Raw genomic sequence first — 17,370 nt, 5'->3', positions numbered from 1 at the left:
GTGATACGCTGTGTGTAACCTCCATTTTATAGTCTACTCCGCTACTTGAGTCATCTCTCTCTGCTCTCTCTCTCTCACTCTGTGCCACTTTCCACACAGACCTAGCTCCGCCCCCTGTCACTCAAAGAGTGCATTTGGTGTTCCTTGACCACGAGACACTTGCGTTCAGTCTGCATGGTCAATGCAGCAGATGCAACAATGTTGATGACAACGATGCTGTTTTCACTTTCCTTCTCAAATCAAATCAAATTGTATTGGTCACATGCACATGGTTAGCAGGTGTTATTGCGAGTGTAGCGAAATGCTTGTGCTTCTAGTTCCGACTATGCAGCAATATCTAACATGTAATCTAACAATTCCACAGAAACTACATAATACACAAAAAAAATCTAAGTGAAGTAATGGAGTAAGAATATCTACATATAAATATATGGATGCGCAATGGCAGAGTGGCATAGGCAAGATGCAATAGATGGTATAAAATACTGTATGTACATATGAGATGAGTAATAAGTCATTCTTAATATAAATCCACTAGTGTTCTATAATTACATTATTAGTTTGTGTTCCTTACATCTGCAAATGGCTAGTTTGTCTTTTCTTCGCAAGTTGAGGCTAAATCATCTTAGCCGCTAATGCCAATTGCTAGTTAGCTAATAAATGTACTGAGTAAGAGCAAACGTAACTAGCTATACAGCCTGATAATACCAGTGATGGTGTAGACCTAAATCAGTATGTTGTTTGTGCAAGAGTATCTTCTAAATCAATGAGGAATATGTGAAGCATGAATATGTTCGCTACATGAAGTAGCTAAGAGAACATTAAATGTAGCCAAAGATTATAGGGTCCCCTAAGAAACACTGATCAACACTTTGGTTCCTTCAGTGTCACAATAACTCATTTTCACAACAACTCATTTTCAACACTTCATTCAAGTGCCCACTAATATATTCTAACTATAGAATGAGAAAAATCATTCTATTTCCATGATTCCAACAGTTCACCAAAGTGTTTTTATCTAAATCGCAAGTCAAATCACAAATGCGATTTTTGGTTAAATATAAGGCCTATATTATTAGTCCATATCATGCAACCCTATGCTGCAGAATGGAATTTATCTCAAATGAGTGCAGGAAATTCAGAAACATATTTTGGGTTGAATTGAACAGTGTAAAACAGTCAGAATGGAGAAAGACCCACAAACTACTCATAAAGCAAATGTTGAACTTTTATTATTCATTTAAAAAAAAGCCATGGTATTTGTTCACCCTCACATTATTCTACCAGGGGTATGACATAGAGGCGTGTGATATAATCAAACTCACAGTATAATGAAATCAATGAAACTGCTATCATGTCCAGTGGGAATGAGATTTCTGAGATTTGTGTGATTGAGGTGAGCCTCAATGGAAAAATTCGATGTTGATGACGTTTGTTGTTTGCACAACAGCTGTGGATTTGTGGGTGTATTGAAATGACAGTCTTCCAGCAGATGCTAGGAGAGCAGACAGGGGAACGAGAGGAGTGGAGAGCCATGGTTCATTAAATTATACTGTTACTCTTGTCTCTGGCATGGATTCTACAGACCCGACCCTGATGGTTATTGTTACTATTTATCCTGACTTCTGATCCTATTTCTCCTCCCTCTATCCCTGCTTTTTATACTCCACCTCCCCCTCCCCTTCCTCCTACTCCACCTCCTCTCCCTTCTCTTCTTGTCCTCATCTTCCTCCTCCTCCTCTCCCTTCTCTTCTTGTCCTGTCCTCGTCCTCCTCCACCTTCCTCCTCCTCATCCACCTCCTCTCCTCCTCTCCTTGTCCTGTCCTCATCCTCCTCTACCCCCCTCCACCTCCTTTTGTCTTCCCTCTTCCTCCTGTCATCCTCCTCCCCCTTCTCCACCCATTGTCCTCTCCTCTTCCTCCTCATACTTTCCTGCCTTCTTCCCTCCTCCTCCACCTTCTCCTCTCCTCGTCCTCGTCCTCCTCTCCTCCCCCTCAGGTCCCAAGCAGGAGATGATCTATGACTTCTGGAGGATGGTGTGGCAGGAGAATTGCTTCAGTATTGTCATGATCACTAAACTGGTGGAGGTGGGCAGGGTAGGTTACTCTTCCTTTTGGTTCTTTTGAAAGCCCACTCTTTACATAGGCCTATAGAAGATCTGCCAGTGAAATAAAATAGCTATGTATTATAAGTCTACAACCCAGTGAGCAAAACTGGTTGAAATGACAACCAGATTACATCCATGAAGTCGTCCACCTTTTCTCACTGAAAACAGGAAGGTTAGAAGAATGTCATGGGCTACTGTATTGTATTGATTTTGCTCTTGAATGTTGGTTTAAAGTGTAACCGACTGTAGACCCTGATTTAAGATCCAAATGTTCTGTGTGTTGTGTGTGTTCAGATGAAGTGCTGTAAGTATTGGCCCGAGGACAGTGAACTCTATGGAGACATCAAGATCACACTGCTGAAGACCGAAACACTGGCCGAGTACACCGTCCGCACCTTTGCTATGGAGCGGGTGAGCGAATAGTCAAAGTCCTTCTGTCTAACAAATTATACATCATTTGAAAATGCATTGGTTCCTGGGATCACATCCAATTTGAGAGTGTTTTGTTTACTCCATTTCTTCAGCCAGGCAGTTTATTGAGAACACAGCCTTTATAGAGGCATTGATATCGAACAAATAATTAATCATTTTAATGTTAATTGGTCCTTGGAGTTATTCCTCATGTTTAAATAAAGATGTCTTAATACATGTCCTACTGTGCCAACTTTATGTGTCTGTCTGTTGATCATGATATTGATTAGACCCTCTGTGTTCTCCCCTCCAGAGGGGCTACCCAGCGAAACACGAGGTATGTCAGTTCCACTTCACCTCCTGGCCAGAGCATGGTGTTCCCTACCACGCCACAGGCCTGCTGGCCTTCCTACGCCGGGTCAAGGCCTCCACACCCCCCGATGCTGGGCCCGTGGTCGTCCACTGCAGGTAACGGACCATCTTACATCACATCCTGTCTGAATGAAGCAGTGTTGCATAAAAAAGTCTTAGACTTTATTTTATAGTTATTGACTTGGGTGTAGCTTAGCCTATATAGATCTCTCGCTCCTGACCTTATGTCCTGACCCCTTCCCCTTATTGACCCCTGTACTCTCTCCTCTATGTGTCAGTATGGGAGCAGGCAGAACAGGCTGCTACATCGTACTGGACGTCATGCTGGATATGGCCTCTAACCTCTTACCCCTGACCTCTCTCCTCTATGTGTCAGTATGAGAGCAGGCAGAACAGGCTGCTACATCGTACTGGAAGTCATGCTGGATCTGGCCTCTAACCTCTTACCCATGACCTCTCTCCTCTATGTGTCAGTATGGGAGCAGGCAGAACAGGCTGCTACATCGTACTGGACGTCATGCTGGATCTGGCCTCTAACCTCTTACCCATGACCTCTCTCCTCTATGTGTCAGTATGAGAGCAGGCAGAACAGGCTGCTACATCGTACTTGAAGTCATGCTGGATCTGGCCTCTAACCTCTTACCCCTGACCTCTCTCCTCTATGTGTCAGTATGGGAGCAGGCAGAACAGGCTGCTACATCGTACTGGACGTCATGCTGGATCTGGCCTCTAACCTCTTACCCCTGACCTCTCTCCTCTATGTGTCAGTATGGGAGCAGGCAGAACAGGCTGCTACATCGTACTGGACGTCATGCTGGATATGGCAGAGTGTGAGGGAGTGGTTGACATCTACAACTGTGTCAAGACCCTCTGCTCCAGACGCATCAACATGATACAGACAGAGGTAAGAATATATTCTATATGTCAGGTATGCCCAATCCTTCCCTAGAGAGCCACTCTCTAGCAGGTTTTCCCTCCAATCCTAATCAAACACATGTATTATCTGATTAGTTTCAGGTATGTTAGCACAGGGGTTGAAGCAAACGCCTGCATAAACATAGCCCCAGAGGAGGAGGGTTGACCTCCTCCGCTGTATATGGTATACTATAAAATGGTATTATATCAACCAGGAATCCATCAGGAAATGAGATAGATTATGATGTAACCTGGGGAGAGATGTGATCAAATAAAATATGTATCCTCATTGATGCTTTTAAATTTAGGTCACTGACATTCTTTGTACTCCAAGATGTCAAATGAAATGTACAAACAAATTGCATTGAATAGACTGATATTTAGGTAGGCTATATAGCATGGGTTGGGCGTTTGGGCTTTTGGCTCTTTTTATGTATGTTCTAACGCCCTCTCCTTTCCTATTTTTTTACTATTATTAGCGGTTAGCAAAACAACATTTGTTTGTGGGCATGGTGATGTGGTGAATGTTGACATTTGAACAATTAATTGACATTAACAACAGTAATCAAATCCCAATGTTACACTTCCCTCCAAACCGCTAGCAATTATGGTCCTATTATCAAAACAAGATATTAGACTTTTCTTGATAGTTTCTCAATCTCAGTATCTTGTCTGTCGCTCCCCCTCTCTCTCTCTCTCTACCTCCATCCTTCCCTCGCTTCCTCTCTCTCTCTCTCTCTCTCTCTCTCTCTCTCTCTCTCTCTCTCTCTCTCTCTCTCTCTCTCTCTCTCTCTCTCTCTCTCTCTCTCTCTCTCTCTCTCAGGAGCAGTATGTGTTCATCCATGATGCCATTCTGGAGGCCTGTTTGTGTGGAGAGACAGCTATACCTGTTCTTGAGTTTGCTCTGACCTATAAGGAGATGCTGAGGGTTGACTCACAGAGCAACACCTCCCAGCTACGAGAGGAGTTCCAGGTTAGACTACGTTTTCCCATTACGTCTCGATGTCCTCGATATATATTTTGTAAAGAAAATGGTTGAGGTTGATGTTTATTGTATCAGTGGAAATCTTTATTGTACTAGCATTAATTGTGCAAACTTAGATCTACTAACTCTCACCAAACCACTAGTCATGGCACAATACAGTACCATGTCCTTGGCTGAATTCATGGTCTATTGCAGCAGTCTGAGATTGTAAATTAAAGTCACATTTCTGTATGAGATGATCTCAGTTCATCTGACTAGATGGCTCTTCCTTTTCTTCCATTTTATTGACACAAATCATTAGTGACCTTCGCCATGCATAATTACAGCTACTTATCTCTTTCAGACCGAGCTATTAAATACATTCATGATGGTTATTATAGTTGAATGAAATATCTTCACTGAAATCAGACATTTAGGGTGAATCCCAAATAGCACCATTTTCCCTGTATAATGCACTACTTTTGACTAGAGTCCTCTTGGCCCTGGCCAAAAGTAATGCACTAAATAGGGAATAGGGAGACATTTTGGACAATGGTTCTGATAATAATTTAAACACATATCTCCAAGATGTAATCCTGATGCAATGTAAGATAGTCATAATTATAATGCACCATTCATACTGTCAAATTCAACAGGGAGTTATAATTCAACACAATACACAGCAAGTTAAATAATCAGTTTAATTTCCCTTCCAATTTTATTTCTCTAACCTCAATGTGCTTATACATAATGTATGTGGTTTGCGATTAAATGAGTTTTTATCCATTAAGCCCCTTCATGGTTTTTTGACTGATGCTAAATGCGTTTTAAAGTTTCAGCCGGATGATGATTAGACAGTGAAATATTTGCAGTTGTCAAATATTGACAGTTAGACAGTTTGAGCTGAGTACATTTTCAATGCCCTTGTCGTCTTTCTCTTTTCTCTCGTCTCACTCTATCTCTCTCCCTCTCTTTGTCTCTCTCTCTCTCGCACACCCTCGCTCTCTGTCTCTGTTTATCTCCCTGTGTCTGCCTCGGTTCCTCTATCTCTGTCTCTCACTCTCTCTCTAACAAACACCAATGCACTCTTCTCAATTTGTCTCTTCTCTCTCTCCCAAATTTCTGTCACATTCCCACATCTCTTATTCTCCAACATCCTCTTCGACCCTGTCTGTACCACTCCATCTCACCCTCTCTCCTTCTTTATCTCTCTCCACCCCCTCCTCCAGACGTTGAACTCTGTGACCCCTCACCTGGATGTGGAGGAGTGCAGCGTATCCCTGTTGCCGAGGAACCGCGAGAAGAACCGTAGCATGGACGTCCTGCCCCCCGACCGCGCCCTGGCCTTCCTGGTCACCACTGAGGGCATTGCCGAGGGCAACAACTACATCAACGCCGCTCTCACTGACAGCTTCCACCGGCCCGCCGCCTTCGTGGTCACACCTCACCCGTTACCGGGAACCACGGCAGACTTCTGGAGGCTGGTCTATGACTATGGATGTACCTCGGTGGTGATGCTCAACCAGATCAACCAGTCCAACTCTGCCTGGGTGAGAAGAGGGGAGGTGAGGGGGAGAGGATGGAGGAAGGAAGAGGGGAATGAATTGATGATGTTGACTGACTGACTGACTGACTGACTGACTGACTGACTGACTGACTGACTGACTGACTGACTGACTGACTGACTGACTGACTGACTGACTGACTGACTGACTGACTGACTGACTGACTGAGACTGACTGACTGACTGACTGAGACTGACTGACTGACTGACTGACTGACTGACTGACTGACTGACTGACTGACTGAGCGAGCCCTGTGGCTATCAGGTACTGATCAAATATCTCATCCTCATACTCAATTGGTCAAAGCTGTACTCTGACTAATCCCATGTAATAGCAAGATGACTTATTGCCTTTGTGTAGATTAATTAATAGTTGATACATATTTTGCCTGCTTGTCAGGGCATTACCATGTCCATAAGCATTTCACTGTTAGTCTACACCTGTTGTTTACGAAGCATGTGACAAATAAATAACATTTGATTAAATGTCTTATTATTCTGTACTCCCCCGTGTGTTTGCACATGTGTGGCTTTGTCTGTGGTCTTCTTATCTTTCACCTGTAACTGTGGCCTGACCAATGTATACTCCATGGCTCTCATCTAGAACTGGCTGTCTCTCTCTGGTCCACTCTCACTCCTTCCCTCATTCCCTCTCGCTCTTTCTCCTTCACACTCTTCCTCTCCTTCCTAGACGCTTTTTCACCTTTCACTCTCTTTCTTTCTTTCTTTCTTTCTTTCTTTCTTTCTTTCTTTCTTTCTTTCTTTCTTTCTTTCTTTCTTTCTTTCTTTCTTTCTTTCTTTCTCCTTACTCTTCTCTTCTTCTCTCTCTTGTCTCTTGTTCCCCCTCCCTGTATCGTCTCTGCCATACTATCCTTCTTGCTGTCTTTTTTCCTCCCCTCTCTCTTTCCATCCCCCACTCCCTCCATTTCTCTCTCTACCAGTAGATTAACAGTGTACCCTCGTCATCTGTGCTACCTGTCTCTGTGTATAAATATTTATCTCTCCCTCTGTCCCCCTGTCACCTCGTTAATAACTCTCTGTCAACGTGAGTGGACATTATAGCTACCTTGTTCCTCCCCTGCCCCCCCTACCTCCCCTTTCCCTCCCCTTCCTGTCACAGCTAACACTGTTAGCATGTTAACACTACACTCCCCTGTGTCTCCCTCCCTCTATCCCTCCTTCCCTTCTTGCTCCTCTCTCCAGCCCCCTCGCTGTCACAGCTAACACTGTTATCAATTTAACACTACACTCCCCAGTGTCTCCATCCCTCCGTTCCTCCCTTCGGCTAATGAGTCTTTGAAGCAGCTGCGACCTGCATTGACTGAAGACCTTGGCCCGGTCTGTGTGCAATGTGCACCAATCCCTGATTGACTCCATGTGTATTTCTCCTAGGCACTGCCGAGGTTACCCCCTGACCACACTGCATTCATTTATAATGGGCGGATGTTAATAATTTAGAGTGATGAATTATTCAAATGCTGTGAAACGCTGTAAAACTGTGTGGTGTGTGTGTTATGCTATGTGATTGATTGTACTCAGAGTTCTCAGTAATGACAGTGTTTTCTGCTCATTCAGTTAACACTGCTGCTATGTGTTGGATAATTGGATAATTGTGGATCTGGCTAAATGTCTGTCCTGTCGATCCTCAGGCGTCTTGTTATTGACTTCTGCCATCCTGCTCTGTGACATAATGATTTGATTTCACTCCTCCGCCTCCATAGTCCACTAATCACTTGTTATCTTCCTCTTTCCCCCCCCCCCTCTCTCTGTCTCTCTCTTCCTCTGTCCTCCTCTCAGCCATGTCTAAAGTACTGGCCAGAGCCTGGGCTGCAGCAGTTTGGACCAATGACAGTGGAGCTCCTGTCTATGACGGCTGATGATGACGTCATCATTCGTCTGTTCCGGGTTCAGAACATCATGCGGGTAGGTCTTCAGTCGTGGTCAATGATAGACTGGCTGTCTAAGTCCATTTTTGTGCTCTGATAAGTTAAGGGACTACAGTCAAAAATTAAACGGCTGACTAAATCTTTCTCATGGAAAGAAATGTTGATTAATGTTGCATTGTCCGTGTCAAATAATAAAGTTAGAATAAAGTCAAGTTTTGAAATGATATCAGTCTGCTGGTTCCATCACTCAAGTCTGACAGTTTAGTCATATCTCTTTAATTTTGTCAAGTTCTTAAAACATATTTTCCCACTGTCTCTTCATGCGTATTTAGTAGAAAGCCTAATGGCCCCTTTTATATTCGTAGTCGGTCTACTGAATATGTGAGATGAGGCATGTATTAGTCACCATACACTTTACAATTATTGTCAATGACCTAAAGTGTATTTTTGACAGCGTAATGATGAAATGATCAAATTGTCAGCCTTTTCAATGCCTGTTAAATCATTGTAAATGGTGCGTTGTGGTCTGTATGTATGTCTGCATGTGTGTGCGTGTGTGTGTGTGTGTGTGTGTGTGTGTGTGTGTGTGTGTGTGTGTGTGTGTGTGTGTGTGTGTGTGTGTGTGTGTGTGTGTGTGTGTGTGTGTGTGTGTGTGTGTGTGTGTGTGTGTGTGTGTGTGTGTGTGTGTGTGTGTGTGTGTGTGTGTGTGTGTGTCTATATCTGTGTGTGCTGTATCCTATAGCGATGTGCTTCCCTCCTAGCCGTTGACTGCATGTTGTCTTCTTGATTGTGACTAGCTTAGTCTCCCAGCGTTGATCAGACAGGCACTTCCCAACACCACTCTCTGAGCTCATCCACCTTTCACCACCCAGGTGTTCCTCTATTAGCCTCCAGCAAAACAACTCCTCTTGTCAGCTAGTCTCCCTACCTCCCCCTCCTCACCCCCTTGTCAGCTAGTCTCCCTGCCTTGCTCTCCCAACCTCTCCCTTCTAACCACCTGTCAGGTATAGCGTCCCTAGTCTCTCTCTTTGCCTCCCCCTAGCACCTCCCCTCCTCCGCCTGCCGCACCCTCCTGTCAGCCCTCTGTCACCCCGACAGAGCCCTGTCCCCCTCAGTGTCACCCCCAGTCTCCCCATGAGGAGGGAGGAGGGGAAGGCAACTCTCAGAAACGATCCCTACTGCCTCTTCACAGGATCCCACTGATCCTACCAATCAGATCTGTCCAGCAACAGGAACAGGGAGGGAGGATGGTATACACTTTCTCAGCAATGTTTCCATCTCACAGTAGAACATTTAATCTATGGGCAGCATGTTGGGCAAGTAACCGTGTTGGGCAAGTAACCGAAAGGTTGCTAGTTCGAATGTGCCCTTGAGCAAGGCACGTAACCAGAATTTCTGCAGGGTTGCTGTTGATAATGGCTGACCCTGGCCGTGAACTCACTCTCCCATGGTGTCTCAGAGGGAGTTGGGATATGCAAAAAACACATTTCAAATTCACAAATGGTATTAATACACTTTGTACAAGTTAATGACTGTATATGTGAATGGACAATGCAATCAATCACGTGACACCATGTATTCCTATGTGAAGACTCAATAGCTCATTGAAGTCAAATTAAGTCAGTTAAAATTGTGTCTCATGGAGACATAACATTTGCAGTTTGAGCAACTCCAGGAAGTGATGTTGCAGGCTAGCTCAGTGCTGCCCCATCTCATTGAATAACTCAAGTTGAAGGCCGATCGGGGTACTGCAGTTTTCCATTAGCAAAAACTAAACTTATACCTTCTTCTGTGTGTGATTTTAAGCCTTGTCCCCAAGGGGAATGGTGGCAGGTCTTTCCCATTTCTACCAGTTTCCTTCTGGGTTAGAGATGTCCATTATAGGATGCCATACATGTCTACAACACAATATTAGCATTGTCCGTTTCTCTCCTTTCTCTCTCTGTCTCTGTCTCTGTCTCTGTCTCTGTCTCTGTCTCTGTCTCTCTCTCTCTCTGTCGCTCTCTCTCGCTCTCTCCCCCCAGCTCCAGGAAGGTCAGCTGGTGGTTCGTCATTTCCAGTTCCTGCGCTGGTCTCCATACCGTGACGTCCCAGACTCTAGGAAGGCTTTCCTCAGCCTCCTGGCCCAGGTCCACAACTGGCAGAGGGAGTGTGGAGAGGGACGTACCATCGTCCACTGTCTGTGAGTTACCACTGTCCACCATTTTGCTCATCAATTTTTATCATCCCTTAGGGAAGTTTAGTTTGCAGATAGGATACACAGAAATGATTCAAATGACCAGTACATTGCGATTGATTTTAGCGATCGTGATCTCTGTAAAAAAACGTTGAGGAAGTTGGCTTAAGACGTTTACAGCTGCGCTCTGGTCGGATTGATCCTCGGGCCATAGGGAACGTATACAAACAAAACCCAATTTCACATTGAAGGCGCCATTGGCTCTTGTTGACTCCTGTTGTGATCATACTGTGCAGAAAGCATGTTGCATCCATCTTGTTGGATAATCGCGTACAAGCATTTTTTTTGGAACAATGTTGTACATTTTGAAAATAGAGTTTGCAAGACAGAACTCTGTGGCTTTTTGTAAAACAGTAAGTACGTTTTCAAAATGTAGTGGCCTTCTCAAAACACAAGTACAGTCAGAAAAACTAAAGTATACCTTCAAAATTGCTAATAATATTCATCAAAAGAACACAATTGCTTGCAAAAAGATTAACGCAACCAAGTCTTTTAAATCTCCCAATCAAATATTATTCCTAGTAAAATGCACGTAATAATATTAGACTGTTACCCACGTAAGAATCCCTGTCTTTCAGACAGATGACAGTTTACTTTGAGTGAGGATGTGCAACGTTTTGGGGTGTAACGCCAAAGTATTATAACGAGTAATGTAACCTTTTTTTTCTCAGGGAGTAATAAGTAAATGAATTTGTTATTGTTGAAAGAAGTAACAGTTAATAGCGTATATATTACTTTTTTTTGAGTAACGACCCCAACACGGCTAATGAGTAACCCAAAGTTAATCAGAAGTAACCCAACTTCATTCTCTGTGTCTCTGCATGTCTGTAATATTGTAACCAATCATAATTGTAACCAATCAGAACAGCATGTACTAAGGTAAGAAAATGATCAGAAGTCCTCTATGTTTATTTGATCATTGCTGTTCTGCTACAGTATAGATACTTTTCAACACAGATCCAAACAGATTGATTGAGATTGAGAAAAAATTATAATCAGAGGTCACGCCTTGCTTCAGTAGATTGAGTTATGTTGGTTCCGGTCCCACTTGCTAGTTTAACAACCATCAAAAGCACATGTTTTTGAACTAATACTCTCTACTTAAAGCACTTAGCCTGCCTGTGTGTAGTGTTAAATGAGGCAGGATAAAACGTCAACCCCCAAGTGTTCACTACTACACTCCTATTTACCAGAACAGTTTTCATAATTACCGTAAAAAAAAGGCTAGGCTCCAGTTCCCCAGCCTCTCCTAAACTTCAGCTTCACTACATATCTATCCGGCCTGGATTGGGCTCTGGGGTCCACATGCTAAGCATGTGTCCCAAATGGCACCCTGTGCCACATATAGTGCACTATTTTGGACCAGAGCTCTATGGGGCCTGGTCAAAAGTAGTGCACTATCATAGGCAATAGGGCTCCATTTGAGACGCAGCCCTGTATTAGATGTACTTCCACGTTTATGGATTTAATGAGAACATTCCTCAGATGCCAGTCTGCAAGTCTTCAAAGTTCTCCGCATTGCTGTTTTTCTGACAGCCACCTTGATCCGAGTCTGACTGAGCTGTGCCATTTCACTTTATGGCTTTCCCCGTAACACCTTCAGCCTCCGTCTCTGCCCTGTATCCTAGGGATGTGCCTCACACTGATGTAGTGTCAGTTACTGTCTCTCTGTATGTGTCTGTGTCTGTGTTTGTTTCGCTATATTTATCTCTCTATGGGCATGTGTCCGTGTCTGTAGCTGTTTCTGCACCATATACCCCGGTTTTGCAATCTGACTTATTCTGACACATTTCGCAACACAGGCTAGTCTCTCAGTGGTCAGAAAGTGTATACATAATGATTCCTAGGCACTGACCCACGTACTGTGTTTCTCCCTGTGTGTGTAACAGTAACGGTGGTGGTAGGAGCGGTACGTTCTGTGCTTGTACCATGCTGCTAGAGATGATCCGTCATCACAGCCTGGTGGATGTCTTCTATGCTGCCAAGACGCTACGCAACTCCAAACCCAACATGGTGGAGACCATGGCAAGTAATAACCTTGGTTTAACCAGGGAAGGCCCTTTTTAGAACCTATTTTGGTAAGGCGATCTAATACGGTGGACAGGAGTTCACATGTCTTAAGGCTCAGTTCAGTCAAACTTGCAGTGGTTTACAATATTTACACACTCAAATACAGATCGCTGATCGATTGAATTCAAGCTTTAATCTATAGCAAAGAATCCAGGTATCAAATCAAATCAAATGTATTTATGTAGCCCTTCTTACATCAGCTGATATCTGAAAGTGCTGTACAGAAACACAGCATGTAGAGGAATGTTGACACCTGTGTTGTTTTCAGGAGCAGTACCGGTTCTGCTATGACCTGGCCTTGGAGTACCTGGACGCCTTGGACTGCCTGAGTGAGATAGAAGTGAGATAGCACTGATCCCAGATCAGCTAAGGCTCAGGGTAGATAGAGTGGAGTACCTGGACGCCTTGGACTGCCTGAGTGAGATAGAAGTGAGATAGCACTGATCCCAGATCAGCTCAGGCCCAGAAGAAATGGAGTGGAGTCCTGGACCTAGCCTGGATCTCAGCCTGGGTCCACATTACCTGGGCTTCCCAGCCTGGTCCTAGCCTGAGTCCACAGCTTGGGCCTGGATCTGGGCCTGAGTCCACACTGCTCTGCTTCTCTCTCTACACTTCTACATCTAGCACAGATTTATCAGACCTTCTCAACCCTAGAAGGAGTGTAGGGATAGAGGCCTGGGACTCAGTCCGCTGCCTGAGTCCGACCTGGTCCACACCACCCCGTCCTGGGTTTTCTCTTGGGTCTACAGCCTGGGTCTAGCCAAGTTCCTGCTCTGCTTCCCTCTCGTCTCTTCCCCCCCAGGTCTGGGTGATCAGTGTATCTGCTGCCATAACGGACCTGGACAAAAAAACTATGAGAGCGAAAGAGAGGGAGACCGAGAGAGATGATGGGACATGCTTCTACCTTCTACCTGTCGTATAATGTACTCTTTTCCTTTCCCCTGCATTCTTATCCCATCTGTAAGTTGCTCTTCTGTTCGGTGCCACATACTATCTGCCAAACACAAGGAAGAGGACAAGGAAATGGGCAGGATCGTCCTCTTCTCATTGGACGTATTTCTGGTCACCTGAGCACTGGTGGTATACTCAAAGGTCTGCAACTTCCTGCCTTATTTTATTATGTCAATGACAACAATAACAACAACATCGAAAAACACAAAAGCTGAAGTATAACAACAAGACAATGATGTCACAACTGCAGCAGATAAAATATGTCAACTATTAGGTGATTTTGTGTGTTTGTTTTGTAATACGTATAATGATCTTGTAAATGATGCAATGATCTACTGTTGGTGAACATCCGATGTTGTTACTGTACACTGGTGTTTTCTCTGGTGAGGCTGAAGAAGAAGTTTACAAAGAAAATGACACTGAAATGATGTTTGGTGCATCGATCCTATGGTCCTACTGTACAGAAAGGACCTATCTGGTTTATTATTTATTGTATGTGTAAATAGATTGTTTTCCAGATGTTTCTAGATGTTTGTTGTCTTAACTCTGTGCCAATTCATTCTATTTTGTCTATGAACAACATGGTCTCATTCGAATAATGTCAAAATAGTGACGTTTAACCATTGTAATGGTATGCCATCCAATTACTTTTATGTCACTTCTGGTGACATATTACTCCATATTTGTAATGAGATATGTCTGCTATACATTACATTCTAGGTTTATGTCACCCAATTTGACATAGTACTTATGTAATTTCTGGTGACATATTACTCCATATTTGTAATGAGATATGTCTGCTATAAATGAGGACCACTTGAGCACCTGCATGCCAGTCAGTTGTTAGTGTTTCCATTGCAGTTTGTGACCCAGTCTGCTTCAGGGGACCGTCCCCACTGCTACCAGAGACTGGGGTTGCAAAATTACAGTAGCTTTCCAAAATCCACAGATTTATCCTGAAATGAAATAAGCAAGAAGGGAATCTCCCAACTGCGACACTTATGACTTGGAATCTTACTACTGGGATTTCAGGAAACCTGGGACGTTCAGGGAAGTTACCTAATTTTGCAACCCTATGCGAGAACCCCAGAGATAGTAATGTAACAAAAAAAATGACATGATTTGTCTCTAGCTGTGGGAACAAACGTGATCAGTTTGCCGAAATTAGTTGCTTTTTGCATTTGTATTTATTCATTCAATGTTTTATTTTATAATTGTGTATAAATGAAAATAAATAAACTATTATGATGTTGGTAATATCACATGATTCATGCACTTTATAGGTTTTTAGGAAATGTTTAGACACTTGGAATGACAGACTAAGCAATGCATTTAGTTTTTATGTGATTTTAGCCTCACCCTTTCATGCACTTCAATTATCTTTGGCTATCACTTTCTTGCAGGAAGCATCTTAAAACACACACACACACACACACTTTTACAATGTGCTTGTTAAACAAGAACCCTAGTCTTTCCTGTTGACCTGTAGTTTAATTTACCCTTATCATTTAATGAAGTGTAGCATTAATGATCTGGTGTTATCATGTAACCAGACTGACTAGCTGACTAGCTGGTTCTGCTACAGAGCTCTAATTGAAGGAGCCTGATGAATTTATTGATCCAGTCTACACACCATCCCACCTCAAATAGAGAGAGAGAGAGACAGGGCAGATAGAGCGACAGGTAGCCCACCGTACCTCACCAACTCATACATCATAGAGAGGTCCAACAAGAACATTGGTTGCATTTCATTTCATTTTCATAAGGTCCTGATAAGTCTTGACGATGGAACATCTCACCCCTCTATCTTCAGTCTGTCCATCGACCTCTGCCTTGTCTGTCCATTGACCTCTGCCTTGTCTGTCCATCGACCTCTGCCTTGTCTTTCCATCGACCTCTGCCTTGTCTGTCCATCGACCTCTGCCTTGTCTGTCCATTGACCTCTGCCTTGTCTGTCCATCGACCTCTGCCTTGTCTGTCCATTGACCTCTGCCTTGTCTGTCCATCGACCTCTGCCTTGTCTGTCCATTGACCTCTGCCTTGTCTGTCCGTCGACCTCTGCCTTGTCTGTCCATTGACCTCTGCCTTGTCTGTCCATCGACCTCTGCCTTGTCTGTCCATTGACCTCTGCCTTACACGGAACCAAAACCGGCTGTGTGCGTGCACCATCGTGCGCCATCGTGCATACATTCCTTTTGTCCCCCCACACCAAATGCGATCACGACACGCAGGTTAAAATATCAAAACAAACTCTGAACCAATTACATTAATTTGGGGACAGGTCGAAAAGCATTAAACATGTATGGCAATTTAGCTAGCTAGGTGTTGCTAGCTAATTTGTCCTGGGATATAAACACTGAGTTGTTATTTTACCTGAAATAGGTCCTCTTCTCCGACAATTAATCCACACATAAAATGGTCAACCGGATCATTTCTAGTCATCTGTCCTCCTTCCAGGCTTTTTCATCTTTGAACTTATATGGTGATTGGCAACTAAACTTTCATAGTATTACCACTACAACCGGCAACAAAGTATGTCTTTCAATCACCCACATGGGTATAACCAATGAGAAGATGGCACGTGGGTACCTGCTTCTTTAAACCAATGAGGAGATGGGAGAGGCATGACTTTCAGCAAGATCTGCGTCAGAAATAGAACTGATTTCTATTTCAACCCTTGGCAACGCAGACGCAAGTGGATGCAATAATTGAATAACATGGATCTCTAAATTTATTTTGGCGGTGCACGTGACTTGTCTGGTCAGCATGTTAGGTCTCTATTTTTGGCTGGCGTTAAGGCAGTGCTAGTGTCAGACGTATGTTAGTTTGCAATTCTGTCATGTAGAAACTGGAGGAGTGGAATTTTCCAGCCCTAAAGCAATTTACCTTGCTTATATCAACTCGCTTGAGGTGTGTTCTTAAAAACATGATCCAAAGTGTTAATTTCAGACAGCTCTGATAGGGATATTTAAGACCAACCAAAAGCTGGTTTTAGCAGTAACACAGTTGGTCACAGCATGAATCTTGACAGCAGAAATGCAAACTGCCCATATGCGAATGGGTCAAGAGCAGGCTAATGTTTTTTCACCTTTATTTAACTAGGCAAGTCAGTTATGAACAAATTCTCATTGTCAATGACAGCCTAGGAACAGTGGGTTAACTGCCTGTTCAGGGGCAGAACAACAGAATATTACCTTGTCAGCTCAGGGATTTGAACTTGCAAACTTTCGGTTACGAGTCCAACTTTTTAACCACTAGGCTACACTGCCGTTGTACTTTGTATTTAGAAACATACAAATTTATGTTTTTTTTCCATATGGTTTAATTTCATTAAAAAGCAAGCATAGCCTCCCCTCATCTCAATTAAGGCTTTTTTTTTGTCTACCCATTGCAATCACGAAGTAGTAAATACTGTCAAATGGTTTTGGCTCCTGAGACCGCTTGTAAATACATCTAAATAACCAACGCTTTAATAAAATATCAAGAGGAGTAAAACAGTGAGCTGACGTTCACTTTTTATCCATGCATAGTAGGCAGGCCTGCATTATTTTAGCCATGCAGGTCCTGTTTCGGACATCCGTAAAACCCCCCGTGTCCGTGTCCGTCATGAAACGAGAGAACCTCGGGGGAACCTCGTATTTAGGGCGTTTGTAACCTGTAAAAATGGCTCGTTTTCTGTTTTCATATGTTCAAAACCCAAGCTCTCCCTTAGGCCTACTGTAACGAAGGCTGGTTCAACAGCAATGCCTGTGTTGTTTATCCTGCAGATTTTATGATGTCATTACATTTGACATGTACTTTTTGTTGTTGTTCTAAAAAAAAGATTGCTTGTTTTTCGGTGAACTTATTAAAACAATTAATCTTCCTGGTTTTATGCTGACAACGTCCGTGGTA

The 17,370-nt window shown here is 43.4% G+C and overlaps 1 protein-coding gene across 1 annotated transcript in view; it reads left to right on the top strand.

Moving 5' to 3' along the window:
* LOC124012674 (receptor-type tyrosine-protein phosphatase U-like) overlaps window positions 1-14,735 on the top strand; it is a 259,461-nt gene extending 244,726 nt beyond the window's left edge. Inside the window, 10 exon segments of the mRNA XM_046326539.1 lie at window positions 1,999-2,096; window positions 2,402-2,518; window positions 2,832-2,986; window positions 3,659-3,794; window positions 4,629-4,778; window positions 5,999-6,319; window positions 8,131-8,256; window positions 10,244-10,401; window positions 12,345-12,480; window positions 12,794-14,735. Of these exon segments, the coding sequence (XP_046182495.1) occupies window positions 1,999-2,096; window positions 2,402-2,518; window positions 2,832-2,986; window positions 3,659-3,794; window positions 4,629-4,778; window positions 5,999-6,319; window positions 8,131-8,256; window positions 10,244-10,401; window positions 12,345-12,480; window positions 12,794-12,874 (1,478 nt within the window). The 3' untranslated portion in view covers window positions 12,875-14,735.
* The last annotated feature ends 2,635 nt before the right edge of the window (window positions 14,736-17,370 follow it).

Source organism: Oncorhynchus gorbuscha, linkage group LG24 (assembly GCF_021184085.1).
Source record: "Oncorhynchus gorbuscha isolate QuinsamMale2020 ecotype Even-year linkage group LG24, OgorEven_v1.0, whole genome shotgun sequence".
Taxonomy (NCBI): domain Eukaryota; kingdom Metazoa; phylum Chordata; class Actinopteri; order Salmoniformes; family Salmonidae; genus Oncorhynchus; species Oncorhynchus gorbuscha.
This window is presented reverse-complemented; position numbering and strand designations above follow the sequence as displayed.